Source organism: Theropithecus gelada, chromosome 5, assembly GCF_003255815.1.
Source record: "Theropithecus gelada isolate Dixy chromosome 5, Tgel_1.0, whole genome shotgun sequence".
NCBI lineage: Eukaryota > Metazoa > Chordata > Mammalia > Primates > Cercopithecidae > Theropithecus > Theropithecus gelada.
This window is the reverse complement of record NC_037672.1, coordinates 46708020-46726369: the sequence shown is the minus strand read 5'-3', so window position 1 is coordinate 46726369 and position 18350 is coordinate 46708020. Positions and strand designations below refer to the sequence as shown.

General features: G+C 36.0%; 1 protein-coding gene across 4 annotated transcripts in view; it reads left to right on the top strand.

The window, feature by feature from the left end:
- Positions 1 to 18350, top strand: part of BMPR1B (bone morphogenetic protein receptor type 1B) — a 400498-nt gene that overhangs the window by 355306 nt on the left and 26842 nt on the right. For all 4 annotated transcript variants that reach the window (XM_025384633.1, XM_025384635.1, XM_025384632.1 and 1 more), the window contains 5 exons: positions 2429 to 2531; positions 3388 to 3490; positions 11757 to 11853; positions 12931 to 13069; positions 17818 to 18010. In XM_025384633.1, the coding sequence (XP_025240418.1) occupies positions 2429 to 2531; positions 3388 to 3490; positions 11757 to 11853; positions 12931 to 13069; positions 17818 to 18010 (635 nt within the window). The remainder of the gene's footprint in view (positions 1 to 2428; positions 2532 to 3387; positions 3491 to 11756; positions 11854 to 12930; positions 13070 to 17817; positions 18011 to 18350) is intronic.

The following is an 18350-nucleotide window of genomic DNA, read 5'->3' as shown; positions in this document are numbered from 1 at the left end:
ATGAGGGTAACAATCTATATACAAAACTAAGCTTGAACATGGCAACCAGGCAGCAGAATGTTCACATAGGCCAATGGTAGGAGTTAATTGTGACAGCCTGTAGCCATCTCTTAGAGTGGGCAAAATTGATTAGCTTTGACTGGGGAACATAGCTTTGTTTCCATTTGTACTTGCTTTAGGGTTGAAAGTTTTCAAGTAATTCTTGAACTTCTGTAATTGTAGTGCTAGTTTCCGGTTGATGTTCCTTGCTGGAGAGCAATGGCAGTGGGAAGCATAGAAATTAATTTGCTTTGTGGCAGCTAATATGCCATTGAAATGCTGTCTCACCTCCTTTCTTGTCTTCTAACTAAATATTTGATTCCTTTGTGAATTTATGGCTTATGGGACATGGACTATTTTCTCAGTGTCTCCCTCCCTTTCCCCTCTTTATATGTTTAGCTCCTCTCTCTTTGTAGACAAGGGGTATTTTTAAAGCTTGAATTTACTCTCTCTGATGTTTCTTTATATTTCCTAGGACATTGTAGCAGTAACTTGACAATAGCTTTACCAGCTTTTTCTTTGCCTGTTTTTTTGATTCTTAAAAGTTGTCTAAAAGTACATTTCTATTTACTCGTATTTTGAGTAAGAAGAACCCATGATAAGGAGAAATTAGTCTTTAGATTTAATTTAGGATACTTCTCTAGCCCCTATATCTTCGTGATATCATAAAATTAGAATGACTATGATTTCTGATAATTTTTGAATTTTGATTTTGATGAGAAATATAAGTTATACATGTAGTCTAAATATGACGGAAAAGAATAAAAAAGTCACAGGTGTTACTTGTTCATATTTTTAAAGTAAATTTCTAAGGAACAGATATTTTAATTATTTCATTCGGTGTTTACATGTTTTACGTTTTTATAGCAATTTCAGTAAACTGGTTAAAAAGGCCCAAAGAGTTCAAGGCATGGGCCGTTCAGAGACAATCTTTCTTCCACAACAATATTCATGCTTTTTGACCTTGGTCTAAGAGAAGGATTTATCATTGGTCCTTTTTAGCCATTCATTATTAGTATGTTTGAATTTTGTTGTGCTGGCTCTTATTAAGTGAAGTATTTTGGATCACTTGAGGCTTATAAAACAAGTAAACAATTCTGAGGGTGTTGATAATAACTGAAGGGCTAACATATAGCAGCATGCTGCTACCACTAAGACAGAATAGACAAACCCACAAATCATGGCTAATACCATTCTCAGAGCTTTATTCCCATGACCTTTCAAGATTACATTGCCATATCTGTCTTGGACGCTGAGCATGCATATGTATGAGAAAAGGATGGAAATATAGTTTAGCACTTTATTTCTTAAAACATTCAGTGCTGGCATATGAGTTATATTGAGAGTCTTCACAAACTTGTGAAGATATTAATGTCTGTTTACAAACAGTTCTATATGTAACAGATTTGTTTTTTATTTTAGTCCTAAAGGGCATAGCAGAAAACACATGGTGAAGTGAGAGGCCCTTGATTCAAGGCCAAGTTCTGTAACTGTTGGTTCTGTGACCTTGTACACGTTTGCTACCCTTTTATAATTTTAATTTCCTCAATGTAAAATGGGCATAATAATACTTTCTTTTTCTTATTGTTGAGAGGATTAAATGATGTAGAATAAGTGGAAACTATTTTTAATCTGGAAAACCATACAGAATTTAAAATTTTCTTTCCACTATCTTATCAAGATCCCTTCTTTCTGTTGCCCGTCTTTCCTCCACCCCCACATGAAGCCCATACATCTTACAACAAAGCTTAATTTCTTCATATGACAGGATATCCCAGAAGCAGAGGTACTAAGTGTAAGAACCTCAGTTATGCTATGCTGATCCTAACTCCTACCTGTCTTTAGTTTTTCTGCTTTAATAAGAAATAAGTGTATTTCACTGTCTCAGAACAAGTAGAACAGGATAAACAGTCACCTGCCTGGATTGACACCCTTGCACTCCTTGTCACTAACTGTAAGACCTTTGAAAGTTACTCAAGCCCTCTGAGCCTCAGTGTCCTCATATAGAAAGCAACAGTAGTGCTACCTTCCTCACAGAGTTTGTCTGGATTTGTCTGGAAAAGTAATATCTGTGGAGGGCCAAAATAAGTGTTCAGTAATGGGTATCTATGGTTGTTCATGGTAATTAATGATGTATGTTATACGGAAATGTTAGATCCTTCTTTCTCACAAGTTTCTGGACAGAGGAGATGTTACAAAATATTTTTATCTTTATTAAATCCATTTTCATAAAAGGAAGCTTTTGGATTGTCTTAACAGATCATTGACGTTCTCCTTGTTGGAATAAAACAAATGATACACATCACTTATTTCCTTTTTCCCTAGATATACACAAATACCGACTCTCACACACACATTCTGTTTCTCACTTTGCCTGTTTGATCTTCAGCACAGACGGATATTGTTTCACGATGATAGAAGAAGATGACTCTGGGATGCCTGTCGTCACTTCTGGATGCCTAGGACTAGAAGGCTCAGATTTTCAGTGTCGGGTAAGGAAGATAACTTGATTCTGTAACCTTTCATTGGCTAGATTTCCAACAAGTTTCAAGCAAGATAAAACCATTCTTTTTCTTTGCCAGCCCATTTTTAGTATAGTCACGTGCTGCACAAAAACATCAGCAACAGGTGGTATGTATGATGACAGTGGATGGTGGTCCCATAATATGACAGCACCATATTTTGACTGTACCTTTTCTATATTTAGATACACAGATGGATACTGTTGTGCCTTAATTGCCTACAGTATTAAGTTCAGTGACATGCTGTATGGAGTTTTACCCTAGGAACAATAGGCTTCATCTTATAGCCTATGTGTGTAGTTGGCTGTACCATCTGGGTTTGTGCAAGTGTACTCTGTAATCTTCTCACTATGACAAAATCACCTCATAACACATTTCTCACAACGTACCCCTGTCTTTAAGTGACACGTGATTGTAATTTAGAAAACTGAAATTTTCCATTGGACCAATTCTTCCTTCGTTTTGAAATCAAATATTATTTTTATTTTTGCTGTTAACTACTTTCTTAGTGTCCCATTAGAGTATCTTCTTCAAAATCCAATTTAGCTTGTTGCATTAATCCAAACCTTCTTCCTCAGTTTATACAATGCACACTAGTTATTAGAAATGTAGTAGTAATTTTGTTGAAATGCAGAAGTTGCAGTAAGATAATACATGGTAACTTGAAATAAATTAGCTTATAGAAGAGAACATATTTAAGGTGTTTGAGTGAAATTATTAGAATTTTAAAGTAGTTCTCTAAATAGTGACAATTTTTAAAGTTTTAGATGATGTGACTTTGAAATTCAGAAGAAACTCACTAATAGCTGTTTGGGTTCAATTATAGGACACTCCCATTCCTCATCAAAGAAGATCAATTGAATGCTGCACAGAAAGGAACGAGTGTAATAAAGACCTGCACCCTACACTGCCTCCACTGAAAAACAGAGGTAAGCGAGGAAGGCTTCCAGGCTGGAAAATCATTAGGTATCATGAAAATAAAAACTAAAAACTAGAATCATTCTCTCTCAATCTACCTGTACCACTTGCCACTGCTGGAGCAGAGCACTGAGACCAGATGACATGGAACCATCATTCAAAGACATGTGAAAGTAGTTTGTGGGAAAAAGTCATATGTGACTTCACTTTTATGACTTTTATTTTTTCCCACTTATGTTCAGAAAATTGCTATTCCTAGAGTTTATAGTGTATTTCAGGGTGGAGGTGGGAGATAGCACTCTGCTTCTCCCTGAAAGTTATTCAGAAGTTGTAGTTCACCCAAAAACTACCATTTGACTATATTTATTTTAAAAGTAAAGACTTATAAAGGACTAAATTAAACATTATTTGCTATATGGCATTTCCTTTTGTTTATGCTAGAGTAACACCTTTTAGTCAAATCATATCAATATATTGATAAAATGGGGAAAGTGTCCAAAAGTTTTCATTTCAAAACTTACCCATTTAAGTGTTGTTACTTTAAAATGACAAATATTGCATCCCAAGAGACCTTTTGTTTGCAACATCTCTCATTTTCCCTTTCTCCTCCTCCTTGCTTTCACCACTCACAGACACACAGACACACACACACACACAGATTTTTTTTGTTGTTGCAGAGTTTTAAGTCCTAAATATTATCTAAGTGATTTAAAGTGATTTTTCATGATTGATTTTATTTCTTGAGAACAGAAAAATCTTTCCAACATAATATAATAGAATTTCATGACTTTATTTTTCTCTTTCTATTTTGTTTTTGTTTTGTTTTGAGACAGGGTCTTGCTCTGTCACCAAGGCTGGAGTGCAGTTGTGTGATCATAGTTCATTGCAGCCTCTACCTCCTGGGCTTAGGCAGTCCTCCCACCTCAGCCTCCCCAGTAGCTGGGAAAACAGGTGCACACCACCACACCCAGCTAGAATTTTGTGACTTTGATAACATTTTTTAACATTTGTTCCTGTTCTAGCCTAGAAAGCTATACAAGATTGATTAATAATAATTCACATCAAAGCCTCACCGGCATTTTTTTAATTGTGGCAGGCAACATCCTAGGTATTAGGAATACAGAAATTAATGAAGAAAATTATTCCTCCCAAGAAGTGTACATTGGAATATAAGAGAGAACCATGTCAGTAACTATATTTGTTCAGGAATAACTCAGTAGTAGAGTTAGATTATAAAGTGTATTAAGGACATAATAGAGTGAGTGACTGGCTCTGCCTGGGGGAGGAGGTTGTCAGAATAGCTTCTTAGAAGTGATACTTGAACAAGACTTTAAGGATGAACAGGAGTGTGCTAAGTGGATAAGGCAGGATAGGCTAAGTATATAAAAAGTTTAAAATTTAAATGGCTAGCATTAGCCAAACATTCTGCTAAAAATTACGTTAATTAATCAATTTTAACCTCACAGCAGCCCTGTGAAGTACATAGAATTGTTCTTCCAACTTTAAAGATAAGGAAAATGCAGCACGGGAAGGTTTATTAACTTCAAGTTTGCATAGCTTATGAGTAGCAGTGACTCTAAACAGATGCAGTAGTAAGTGCAGAGGTCTGGTTTGTAATATTTGAGAACCGTTTACTAACTACAGGAGTATGAAACAGTATGACTGGTTGGAGAAAATCTCATAATTAAGAGATGAGGACTGGGCACAGTGACTCACACCTGTAATCTCAGCACTTTGGAAGACCAAGGTGGGAGGATTGCTTGAACCTAGAAGTTCAAGACCACCCTGGGCAACATAGCAAGGCTCCATCTCTACAAAAAACAGTTTTTAATGATCTGGGCGTGGTGGTGTACACCTGTAGTTGCAGCTACTAGGGAGGCTAAGGTGGGAGGATCACTTGAGCCTGCAAATTTGAGGTTACATTGAGCTACAGTCATGCCAGTGCGCTGCAGCCTGGGTGACAGAAGGAGACACTCTCTCTAAAAAAATTTTTTTAAATAAGTAAGAAAAGAGAGATGGGGCCAGATTTCAGTTCAGTTAGGAGTATGAAGGTGAGGGAGCATTATCTGAGGAGGATGTAGGAATTTAGAAAAATAGTGGAATAAAACTCCAAAGGACAGAGTGAAAAGGCTTAGAAAAGAAGGGTAGGAACAATGAGAAGAAAAGTTCTTAGTCCAGGGCAGTGTGGAGATGAGTGGTTGGTGGACTCTACTGAGCATTGTGTAAGGTGGCTGGCTTTGGTGGAGTTTAGTAGCATTAGAATGTACTGCTTTGAGCTCTGAGGGTCTCAGGTGGTACCTAGGCAAGGTCTTTCCAGATTCCACTGCTTTGCCAGTGCCTAGGCAAGGTCTCTGCATAGTCTACTCAGGTAGTGCCTAGTTCCAAAGTCTCAGCAGATTCTTACCTTTTTGGCTCAGCTATTCTGGGGTCAAGTAAATGTCCCAGCAGATTGTAGTCTGAGAACACTGATGTTTTTACATAGCTATACCACAGAGCTGCTGCTTTTTTGTGGTTTTTTTTGGTTTTTTTTTTGCCTCTACCATATACACATGTACAATTTTTTATTGAAATTGTACTAGATATTTTACTTTCTAGCTGTATGATTTTTTTCTTCTATTTCTTATTGCAATTGTGAACCATCTTCTAGTCTTATAAAAACAGTCCTGGCATTTTAAGCAGTTACAAACTAATTATCGGAGAGGTGACAGTAGTGACAGAATGCAGTTTTGTTATGAAACCACTGGTGATTCTTAACTTGCCTCTCAGAGTGAACCAGACTTCCCCCGGGAGCTCTCAGTTCTACTTCCCAGAGCAGTTGGAGTGACGGCGCAGGTAGAAATCTGCTTTCCTGTAGAGAGCTGAGAGCTGTGGGCCCTGCTCTCTTCCTGATAGGTATCTGGAACTGTTCACTTTCTGAGACTCTGGCTGTGACTTGAATGTTTACATTGTTAGTGCTCTGAGCACAGGTAATGGCAGATTAAAACATGACCAGCTTGACCAGCAGAAACAAAAGGTTTATTGATAAGGATCACCTATTCATGAGAGAAGACAAGGGGGCTGCCGGGGATAGGGTTATGGGGCAAATAAAAGGAAAATGGGAAGGTAATGCTAGCCTTAAATAAAGTGCTTGATGGTAAGGAAAGAATCCCTTGATCCTTCTGGTCTCATTGCTCTCATAAATTAGAAATATAATAAGATAAATAATAAACAGTGTTCTTGCAGCTCAGGGTATATCCTGTATCTTGCATTTACATGGAAAGTAAAAGGCAGGGAAACTTGGAGTTTTAGTAAAATTACATCATTGGAATGGAAAAGTATTCTGTGTTCATATACTGATAATATAGTGACATTGTAATTATGTGGATAGTTCTAGTTTTAATTGAGTATCTAGCATTCTCCTAAAATCTAAAATTTTTGCAAAATCTTTTGTTATCTTTAAAATGGGAAATGCATTTAAGCTAAGTTTCCATTGGCAGTCTTAACATATTTGTGTGTTACAGTGTTTGGATGCCTCTATCTGTATAAAAATATTGTGAATTGTGCTTTCACTGGCTGAGGTATTGTGACACCTTGAATTTATTTTTAACTCTTTATATAAGCTAAGAGAGGGAGGAATGGAGGAAAAAATCTACTAAGGCAATTTATTATGTTAAATTTTAGCCTGCATAACATTAAGAGCTTACAGATTATTTTCAGGATTTACTAACCAGCATGTTTAGACAATGAATGCTCAAATTATATATAATTCCTGTTTGTGTTGAGCCCTGAATGACTTTTTACACATGCTATAATATGTCAAGTTCCTGAGCTCTCTTTTCCTAGATTATTGGTAACATTTCTTAATTTATTAATATAATAACTGCTTGTTTTAGTGGCCTCTCATTTAGTGTTTTCAGATGCAGATTACTTTCATTAGTATTTTGCAACTATTACAAATTATAAATAGCTATTAAACATATATATTTTAGACTGATGAGTAAATCATAACACTCACCATCATGAAGTTTGGATAAGAAATTTGTAGTGGATTTTAGTTTGTAATAGATAATCCAAAGTTTTTCTGAAATATTTCAAAGATGTTTTTCTTTTTTTAAATTTCAGATTTTATTTTTCCATACAGGGAGTACATGTGAATACTGTTACATGTGTTTATTGGACCCAGGTAGTTTTTCAGCCCATCTCCTCTCACCCCCGTTAACCCACAGTGTCTGTTCTTGCCATGTTTATGTCCATGTGTGCTCAGTGTTTAGCTCCCACTTACAAGTGAGAACATACAGTATTTAGTTTTCCGTTCCTTCATTAATTCACTTAGGACTATGGCCTCCAGCTCCATCCATGTTGCTGCAAAGGATATCATTTTATTCTTTTTTATGGCTGCGTAGTATTCCATGATGTATATGTACCACATTTTCTTTATCCAACACACCATTGATGAGCAACTAGGTTGATTCTATGCCTTTGCTATTGTGAATAGTGTGGCAATGAACATACAAATGCATGTGTCTTTTTGGCATATTCCTTTGGATATGTATACAGCATCACTCCTATTCAACATAGCACTGGAAATCCTAGTAAGAGCAGTCAGACCAGAGAAAGAAATAAAAGGCATCCTTAGGAAAAGAAGAAGTTAAAGCATCTTCACTGATGGTATGATTCTATACTTAGAAAAACCTAAAGACTCCATCTAGACTACTAGAACTGATAAATGAGCTCAGCAAGGTTTAAGGATACAAAATGAATATACAAAAAATCAGTCACTTGCCTGCCTGCCTGCCTTCTTTCCTTCCTTCCTTCCTTCCTTCCTTTCTTCCTTTCTCTTTCTTTCTTTTTCTTTCTCCTTCCTTCCTTCCTTCCTTCCTTCCCTCCCTCTCTCCCTCCTTCCTTCTCCCTCCCTCCTTCCTTCGCTCCTTCCTTCCTTCCTTCCTTTCTTTTTCTCTCTCTTTCTCTTTCTTTCTCCTTCCTTCCTTCCTTCCTTCCCTCCCTCCCTCCCTCCCTCCTTCCTTTGCTCCTTCCTTCCTTCCTTTTTCTTTCTCCTTCCTTCCTTCCCTCCCTCCCTCCCTCCTTCCTTCCTTCCTTCCTTCCTTCCTTCCTTCCTTCCTTCCCTCCTTCCTTCCTTCCTTCCTTTCTTTCTTTTTCTTTCTTTCTTTCTCCTTCCTTCCTTCCCTCCCTCCCTCCCTCCCTCCCTCCTTCCTTCCTTCCTTTCTTTTTCTCTTTCTTTCCTTTTCTTTCTCCTTCCTTCCCTCCCTCCCTCCCTCCCTCCTTCCTTCCTTCCTTCATTTTTGAGATGGAGTCTCTCTGAGTCACCCAGGCTGGAGTGCAATGGCACGATTTCTGCTCACTGCAACCTCCACCTCCCAGGTTCAAGCGATTCTCCCAACTCAGCCTCCTGAGTAGCTGGGATTACAGGCACATGCCATCATGCCCAGCTAATTTTTATATTTTTGTAGAGACGGGGTTTTGCCATGTTGGCCAGGCTGGTCTTGAACTCCTGACCTCAGGTGATCCGCCCACCTTGGCTTCCCACAGTGCTGGGATTACAGGCATGAGCCACTGTGCCCGGCCAGTCAGTAACATTTCTATACACCAATAACATCCAGACTGAGAGTCAAATCAAGAACACACTCCCGTTTACAGTAGCCACAAAGAAAATGAAATACATAGGAATACAGCTAACCAAGAGGTGAAAGACCTCTACAAGGAGAACTGCAAAACAATGCTGAGAGACATCAGAAACAACACAAATGGAGAAGCATCCTATGCTCGTGGATTGGAAGATTTATTTTCAGTTTATGTGTTCATGATAATTTCCTAGATGTTCTGATTCAGGCATGCAGTATAAAATAAGCACAGCATGGGGCTGTGCATTAATCCTTTGAGTACATTACTGTTTAGTAAGATAGTGTCCTAGTTCTTAGGAAGTACACTCTCGAAGTATTTATAAGTGGATAGCGGCGTTACGTCTATAACTCTAAATGATCCAAAAAATAATACAGACATACACATAAGTAAACAAATACAAAATTTGAATACAAATATATATATGCATATTATATGTAACCATATATAGAGACAGGCATTGGGAAAGCAAGATAATTATTTTAAAAATGATGAAATGTTAACAATGAGAAATCTAGGTAAAGGGCACATTGGAATTCTTTTTTCTTATGGTTTTTTCTGTAAGAGTGAAATTATTTCAAAATAAGTAAAATCTTTGTTCACATTCATGGTAAAATAGAAATTACTGTTAACTTTTAAAAAGAATATTTGACAATATGTATGAAAATACTTAAAATATGTATCTTTTGAACTAACAAATCTACTTATGGGAGTCTTATTAAGGAAATAATCCTTAGCATGTGCAAAGATGTAGGTGTAAGAGTGTTTATTACAGAATTGTGTATGTTATGACAATCTTTAGAATCTCCTGAATATATGACAGAAGATTGACTTTCTAATTAGAATGATTTTATGTGCAATACAATTTAGTCTTTAAAAGTCAGGTTGTAGCTGGGAGTAGTGGTACACACCTGTAATCCCAGCACTTTGGGAGGCTGAGGATCACTTGAGGCCACAAGTTTGAGACCAGCCTGGCCAACATGGTAAAACGCTATCTCTACTAAGCATACAAAAATAAGTGGGGTGTGGTGGCTTGCACCTGTAATCTCAACTACCCAGGATGCTGAGGCACAGAATCGCTTGAACCCAGAAGACAGAGGTTGCAGTGACTTGAGATTGTGCCAGTGCACTCCAGCCACAGAGGAAGACCCTGTATCCAAAAAAAAAAAAAAAAAAAAAAAGTCATGTTGCAATAATGTATAATTTCAAATAGATAGGAGGACATTGAATGTTCCCAACACAAAGAAATGATAAGTGTTGGAGATGATGTATATGCTATCTGATCACTATTCATTATGTATGTATTAAAACATTATAATTATGTGTCAATAGAAAAATATAAAAATCCTGTTGCAGAAAAAAATATTTGTTGTTCTGGAAAATGTTCACAGTATTATAAATGAGAACAACCTAGCTATAAATCAGCATATATTATATTTTGCTCATGAACATTTTTATTGAAATGATACTGTTAGCAGTAATTTTTCCTGAGCTCAGTTGAGGAGGTAGTGATTTTATTTTATTTTGGTTAGTTGGTCCTTTTCAGTTTTTCTTCATGTAATATATAATACTTCTGAATAAAAAAAGTTACCTTGGTTGGAATAAGGTTCCCAGCCAAAATATTTAGGTGGCCATATAGTTAAAGGTATATAGTACAATTGGAAAACCTCTTGTCCACAGCATCCAAAGACATAAGTTACAATACTACCTTTTACAATGAAACAACAGTAATCGCTCTCTCAAAGGTAAATGGTGCCTTTAATAAGAATGGTACTAATGATATTACTATATAAGTGTACCTGGTTTTAAGTCAGTTTCCTCAAAATATGTCCCAGTGATCACCTGTATAAAATTTACCTGGGATGATTATTAAAAATAAAGTACTTTGAATAAAAATCTTTGGGGTTAAAGTCAGTGAATATGCATTGTATAAAGCTAAGTCATTCTGATTTATATAAAATTTGAGGAATCTGATTTGTCAAGAACTAGAGTTAAAACAAAATGAGTAGTGTTTAATAATTTGTTGTATAAAAGTATCATACGTTCTTTGGCTGGAACACATACATTCTTTTAAAATATTATTCAATTTAAGAAAAAGTATGGATTTTGAAGGACATCTTTGTTTAAAACAACGCGCAACCATATATTCTCTATTTGGCAACATTTGAGGGGTCCACTTCCTTTTCATCCATTATAAGATGACTTTATGTACAACAAATTATGTTTTCTGTCCCATGAATTATACAGATATTTTTTAATACAAATTCATGGTATAGAGTACTCCAGAAACCACATAAGAAGAGCCTGTGAACCCATGAGCTGGGTCTGTAATAACGATGAACTGCCTGTTTCTCTTGTGGGTGCACAGATCCACTTACCTTTGTGCATGTTCTTTCTGTAGTTTTATCCTGTGTCGAGCCTGTGCCTTCCAGACAGGAAGAAATGTGTGCTCTTGATTAAGTGCCTAGATGAAGGATGATTCATGCTAGTCAAACTTACTTAATTTTCAGTATATGTGGGTTTTTTTATTAATTGGTATATGAAAAGGATCTTTCACATCTTGTGTGTGATACCTAGCAAGTACCTTTAGGGAAGAGTTGCTTTCTTATTTTCGAGTAAAAGTATTCTCTAGATTATGGCTCTTTTTCTTTCTATTTTCAGATTTTGTGGATGGACCTATACACCACAAGGCTTTACTTATATCTGTGACTGTCTGTAGTTTGCTCTTGGTCCTTATCATTTTATTTTGTTACTTCCGGTAAGTTGCTAAAATGTAGATGCAAAAAATTTTAATTTATAGTATCTTCTTTATACTAATATTCTACTGCTTTTACCTGTTAGTGTTTTTCACCACAGCTTTCTTTATCCTAATTAGATCTTATATTTAACTGAAAATATCTGTTACTGTTGATAAATGTTTGTCCTAATGAAGTTACAATTAGCTACCTATCTCATTCCTGCTTCAGAATTCAAAACTACCCAGATAAATATTTCATCCCTAGGGAAACTAGGGTAGTTAGAGAATTCGGAGACTGGTTGTTACTTAGGTTTGATTCCAAGCAGAGAAATGGCCATGTTGAACTTAAGAGTTGCTCAAATTTCTTATTTTCTAAGCTGTAACATTTCTGATTATTAAAAGATTTTAAACTTATAGATTAATCATTAAAATAAGGTCATTTATTATATTAAATTTGATAATTCCCAATTATTTTTTAATGGCCTATGAACTTATTTTCTAGATTGTGAAATATTAAGGACCTTGATATTTATGTCATTTGGCTTTTGATTAATTTATTACTCATTTGAGATACTCTTCAAATGGTCAGATAATTGATTCAAATAAATTCATTTCTAATTGAAAAGTTAGTTATTGACAAAAAGTTTTTAAAGATTAAATTTATATTATTTCTTTAGATATGACCTAATATAAGAGAGTTAGCTATAATGTTTTGTGTATACCAAAAATTTACATATTTGATTAATTAGGGACTTTAGAAAAGATTTTAAGGAATAATATTGGAGCTATTTAGAAACACTAATAGAATGTAGTCTGCTTGGATATATGCAATCTGAAATAAATAAAAGAAGAAAAATTGTAAATGCTTGAAACTGAGTAAAAATACGTAGTCTATTTAGTTTATTTTAAAAAATAGGTTAGCAAAACAGTAATGAGTTTTACTTGGGAAACCATAACTAAGAGTAAAAAATATGAAGCATTTAATGTATTATATTTAGGTGCTAAAATAAAACTGCTGTGATTACCATATTAGTTGCAATATTTTACTCCATCATTGCATTTCATTATCTAAAATTATCTTCATCTATCCATCTTTAGGTATAAAAGACAAGAAACCAGACCTCGATACAGCATTGGGTTAGAACAGGATGAAACTTACATTCCTCCTGGAGAATCCCTGAGAGACTTAATTGAGCAGTCTCAGAGCTCAGGAAGTGGATCAGGCCTCCCTCTGCTGGTATGAGAAGAACATATCTTGAATTTAAAGGAAATGTTTTCTGAAAGAACTGTCAATGAATATGGGGTTTCACTTACTGATACAGATAGGGCACTGGACAAGGAGAAAGCTCTGTGCAGTCTGTTGGACATCTGATCTCAGCTGCAGGGCTTCCTGATAACATTTTGACATATTGAGAGTAAGGTGATTATTTTTTAATGTAGGTGTGTGGTTACAATCCAGACCCTCAGACATTCTGATAAAGAGCAGATTAGAAAACATTAAACATGGGACCATCTTCCCTCTGTTTTCCATAAGGATAGCATTACTGCACTTTGGCCTGGCTTTTGAAGGCTAAAATATTACAACCAACTGGCTTCTCAGTAGTTCTACAAAGAAAGAAGGTTGCTTTTCAGCTGTGGGGTTTATGTTTCAGGGTAAAGTTCTGGCTTTTCCATTCAGGAGAAGCTTCATTTTTCTGATGGTCAGCACTGTCAACCTTGAAGAGAATATGTGAGCAAATACAATTTGAAAATCAATAGTAATTCACTTACTTTTTTCTAAAAGAGTTGTACAAATAGTAAAATCCCTTTTGGTATTAATGAATTAGATGCTCTCGGAATTGAAACTGAGTTCTTCCAGTGTTTCTTGCCTTCAAAGTCATCTTTCCCATTACTGTGGAGTTCTCTCTTCAAAACCATTGATCTTGCAATGTTACGTCCTGGACAAAATATCCTAATACCCAATACTGCTTGCAGGTCTCCTTTCCCAGCTTGGTATGTGTGGTGCATAAACTCAACCTGCCTTCCTGACGTCTCCTCCCACCTCTCCCCAGTATGCTGCTTGGGCTCTAGCATCACCTTGGAGTAATTTCTCAAATACAACATATATCCATGTCTTTGCAAATGTAATCCCTTTACTGGACATACCTCCAACTCATGGCTCAAGGTCTACCTCATATTTTACCTCTGTGACAACTTCTCAGTTACCCCAGACTAAGCCAGTCTATTTATCTTCTGTGACAACACTTTCTTTTTAGCACTAATAATGGCCATTTAAAGTAATGTTGTAATTGGTGGTAATGTTCTTGTGTCTTTTGGTGGAGTCTGTCCTCTTTAGGGATAGAGGTTACATTTTGTTCACTTTCTATCCCCAGTAGAGTGGCTGATTTATTAAAGGCACTGTTCAATAATTTGTTATTAAAAAGCTTTCAGCTCCTGCTTTTAATACCTATAAAATACTATCTTGTTTCTATAATGTAGATACCAAAAAATAATATTTGGCTCACATTATATAATGATAAAGAGCATATATTCTCAAGCCAAATTGTCTGGTTCCAATCCTGGCCAGACGTTGGCCTTTAAAACTAAATCAAATTCTCATTTAGTCCTCATGGCAACCGAATAAGGTAGTACCAGAAATATCAGTATAACCCAGTATTACCCATCAGGGGATACAGGCCCAGATAGGTCAACTACCTAGTATGTGGAGAAGCCAGGATTCAAACCCAGATGATCTGTGCTCTTAACATTAGTGAGATGTGAACTAAATGATGGTTAAATAAAACAAGAAAGTGCATTTGATGGGGGTAGGATGGGAAGGAGGGTTCTATAAAACTCAGTTCAATAAAGAAAAAGTCTCTATTAGAGATTTATTTTCTGGTTTTAAGATTTGGTTATTAAGATAAACAATGCAGAAGTATATAGTTCTCTCTCTATATATAGGTATGTGAGTGAATACCTTATCTTAACATTGATTTGTTATTAATTTTAATAACATAATGGGCAAATTAGTGCCTTGTATATAACCACATACTTGGACCTCATGTTTACCAAATGACTTTATATGTGCCCTTTAATTTTGGATCTTTTCTTTTTCATAAAATGTCCATTTTTTCCTTCTTTAAAAGGAAATAATATCAGGCTGTTGTAAGAATTAAGAATTAAGACTGTGTGTGTGTGTGTGTTTTCTGTGTGTGTGTCTTCTCACAGTCCTGGAATAGTGATAATTCTTTGTAACTCCTTATACATTCAGTTATTCTCAGTGTACATGAAATACAGTGATCTTTTTGAAAGTACAGCTGTAGTCATTGTATCTTCCAGGCATTTTATTTATACAATTAATCTAAGAAGTTGGTATCTAAGAATGTAATATAGAATTAAAATTTAGGTATAGAAGGACCAGAAACATTTGCTAAATCAAATAAAAACTAAAATGAATCAGTTAAAAATTTTTGAAGTTATATTTTTAGGTCCTTACATGTTATAATAGCTTACTTTCTATGTTTGGGATAAGTTGTTCCTCTTCTATTGAGTATTGCCAATTCTCTCAAAACTTACAATTAAAGTATAAAATGTATTATTAGAAAAAAAAAGCAAATGCAAAAATGCTTATGTTAGGAAATACTCCATAGACTTACATGAGCAATGCTTTGTAAGATCTGTAAATTAAATATTTTTCTTTAATAAATGTGGGAAGTTTCCACTCAAGCAAGTGATTTCCCTGTGTATGAGTTTGGCTCCCAACTGCTTGGTGTCCATGTTGCTCCTGTTTCCTTGTTTGGGAATGGAGTACAGTGGACTCAACATGATGTCTCATGGCTCACTGGGCTCCTAAAGGCAGGACGACTGCATTACACATAAACTTACATGCTTATTTCCATCAAGCTTCAGTGGCTTCATGGTACATCAGCAGTTTTTTTTTCATAAAGTACGATATTTATAATCTTCATTATAAATAATATATAATATATTATGTCCCCCAAAAATGTTCATGTCCTAATCCCCAGGATTTTTCTTTTTTTTTTTTTTTAGACAAGGTCTTGCTCTGTCACTCAGGCTGGAGTGTTGTGGTACAATCTTGACTCTTTACAGCCTTGACCTCCCAGACTCAAGCAATCCTCCCACCTCAGCCTCCCAAGTAGCTTGTCACTACAGGTGTATGCTACCACACCTGGCTAATTTTCATATTATTTGTAGAGATGAGTTTTTGCCATGTTGCCCAGGCTGGTCTTGAACTCCTGGACTCAAGGGATCCTCCCTCTGTAGCCTCCTAAAATGCTGGGATTTCAGGCATGAGCCACCGTGCCTGGTTCCTAATCCCTAGAATTTTATGTTCTATGACAAGGGTGAGCAAAGGTTGCTGACAATAAGATGAGACCATTCTAGATTATCTGGGGTGGCCCAATGTAACTGCATGGCTCTTAAAAGTACAAAAAGAACAAGTTTAAGTTTTTAATTGATGTGAAGTATATCTCTACAAAGAATACATTCTAGTTTTCTTATCAGGTGTTACAAGAGTTATATGCTAGATTCTTTATGTCCTCTAAATTATATAAATTGTAACAGATGCTTAGCCCTTTCAGTGTTGGAACCATTGATATCAGAGTTCTTCAAATATTTTACTGTAAGTACAGATGGAATGAAGATCATATATAAAGAGACATTTAAATTTAATGCCACTTAACTTGTATTTTCATTCTCTTTGTCTCTACTCCACTCTTTATAAGATTGTTTACAGCTCTCTTAGAGCTTGGTAAATAATATTATCTCCAACTTGTTAGTTTCTCTCATTAACTTTTCTCTCTAATATGCTGTTTTGTCTACTGTTTTCTGTTTTTTATTATGACAGTTAACTGTTGCATTTCAAAAATGTAATTTCCAGTAATCTTTTCTTGCTTATTTTTTATACCATCTTCATTTCATTTAGAGCTACTTGGCATTCTGTATCTCAGAATTCCAGTATGTAATCCGAAGAGGTTAAATCTATTTGGGTTGTTTCCGTTGACTCTCATTTATAGCGGCTGTTTCTTTTTGTTCTAAAGAATTCATTCTCTACAATCGTCTCTCATTCTCTCTGTTTCTTCTCTCCCTCCATTTTTTTTGTTCTCCTTTTTCCTCCCCATTCTTGGATATTTCCTTTATTTCCCTGGGAGCCTAGGAGTGCATTACAGTTTATTTCTTATGTCATACCCGTGATCAAGTTGTATGGTGGCAAGAGTTCCTTCAAAGTACTATTATCCCACCGTAGTCACGGAATGAAAAGTATTCTGCAAATGGTTTCCTCAAGAGAGCATTTGTATCAAGGAGCCTTGGCATGCTACCAACCCGTAGCAAATTTAGTACCATTTGATGCTCCCTGCTTAATGCTGAAGCCCTGGGTTCAGTTCCTCTGGTTTGAAAGGAGTCAGAGTTTAAACTCTGGATTCCAGTTCTGGTATTATTCTTTGCCCAGACAGCAACTTGGTTTATCGTTCCCTGCTCTGGTCTCAACTCCTTCCTTCCTTCCCTCCCTCCCTCCCTCCCTCCCTTACTTCTTCCTCCCTGCATATAGATTTCCTTTATTTCTGTATGTGCCTAACAATGCATTACAATTTTGTTTTGTCATATTTTATACATGATTGGGTGTATGGTGACAAGAGTCTCTTCAGATTATGTAGTAGTCCATTATAACGGGGAAGTGCAAGTATTCTATTCTGCCAATTACTATGAACCCACTCAGGTTTTTTCTCTGTGAAAATAATAATAGTAGAATAAAATATTTCATAATTTGGAAGCAGTATTTTGAACTTTCAGAATCCACACTCAATCTCAAATATGTTTAAAAGAGTGTAACAGAAATTAATAAATACAAATAAGTTGTCTAGGTAGAGAAAAATACTGGCTAAAAATATTTTACATGCAGTAATCGTTTCTTCTCTGGAGAAGAAAAAGATTAAACAAATGTGTAGTGCTGTGAATACACTAACAGTGTGTTTTGGGATTTCACAGGTCCAAAGGACTATAGCTAAGCAGATTCAGATGGTGAAACAGATTGGAAAAGGTCGCTATGGGGAAGTTTGGATGGGAAAGTGGCGTGGCGAAAAGGTAGCTGTGAAAGTGTTCTTCACCACAGAGGAAGCCAGCTGGTTTAGAGAGACAGAAATATATCAGACAGTGTTGATGAGGCATGAAAACATTTTGGGTGAGTAAAAGTCTGCGTAGCTATGTTCAGGGTTTCCTAGCTTTCCTCTGTCTTTCTGTTAACATCTGCATGTTAACTCATCTGTCTAGACCCGTTGTGAAATGTACTGAAGTTTTCTTCTTGGCATGGGCCCAAGAACATCATAAGTTTCTAATGGGAGACCTCACAGGAGGAATGAATGACTAAGGCACTTCTGTGAGTAAGTGGTAGGCTGGAAATGGAATACTCTCAAATATTTTTTCTTCAGAAACAGGAAATACAAGTGTAATACCAGAATTTCTTAGGGTTTCTTGGGAATTTGAAGGGACATATTTTTGTTTAAATGTTGAGAAATGTTGTA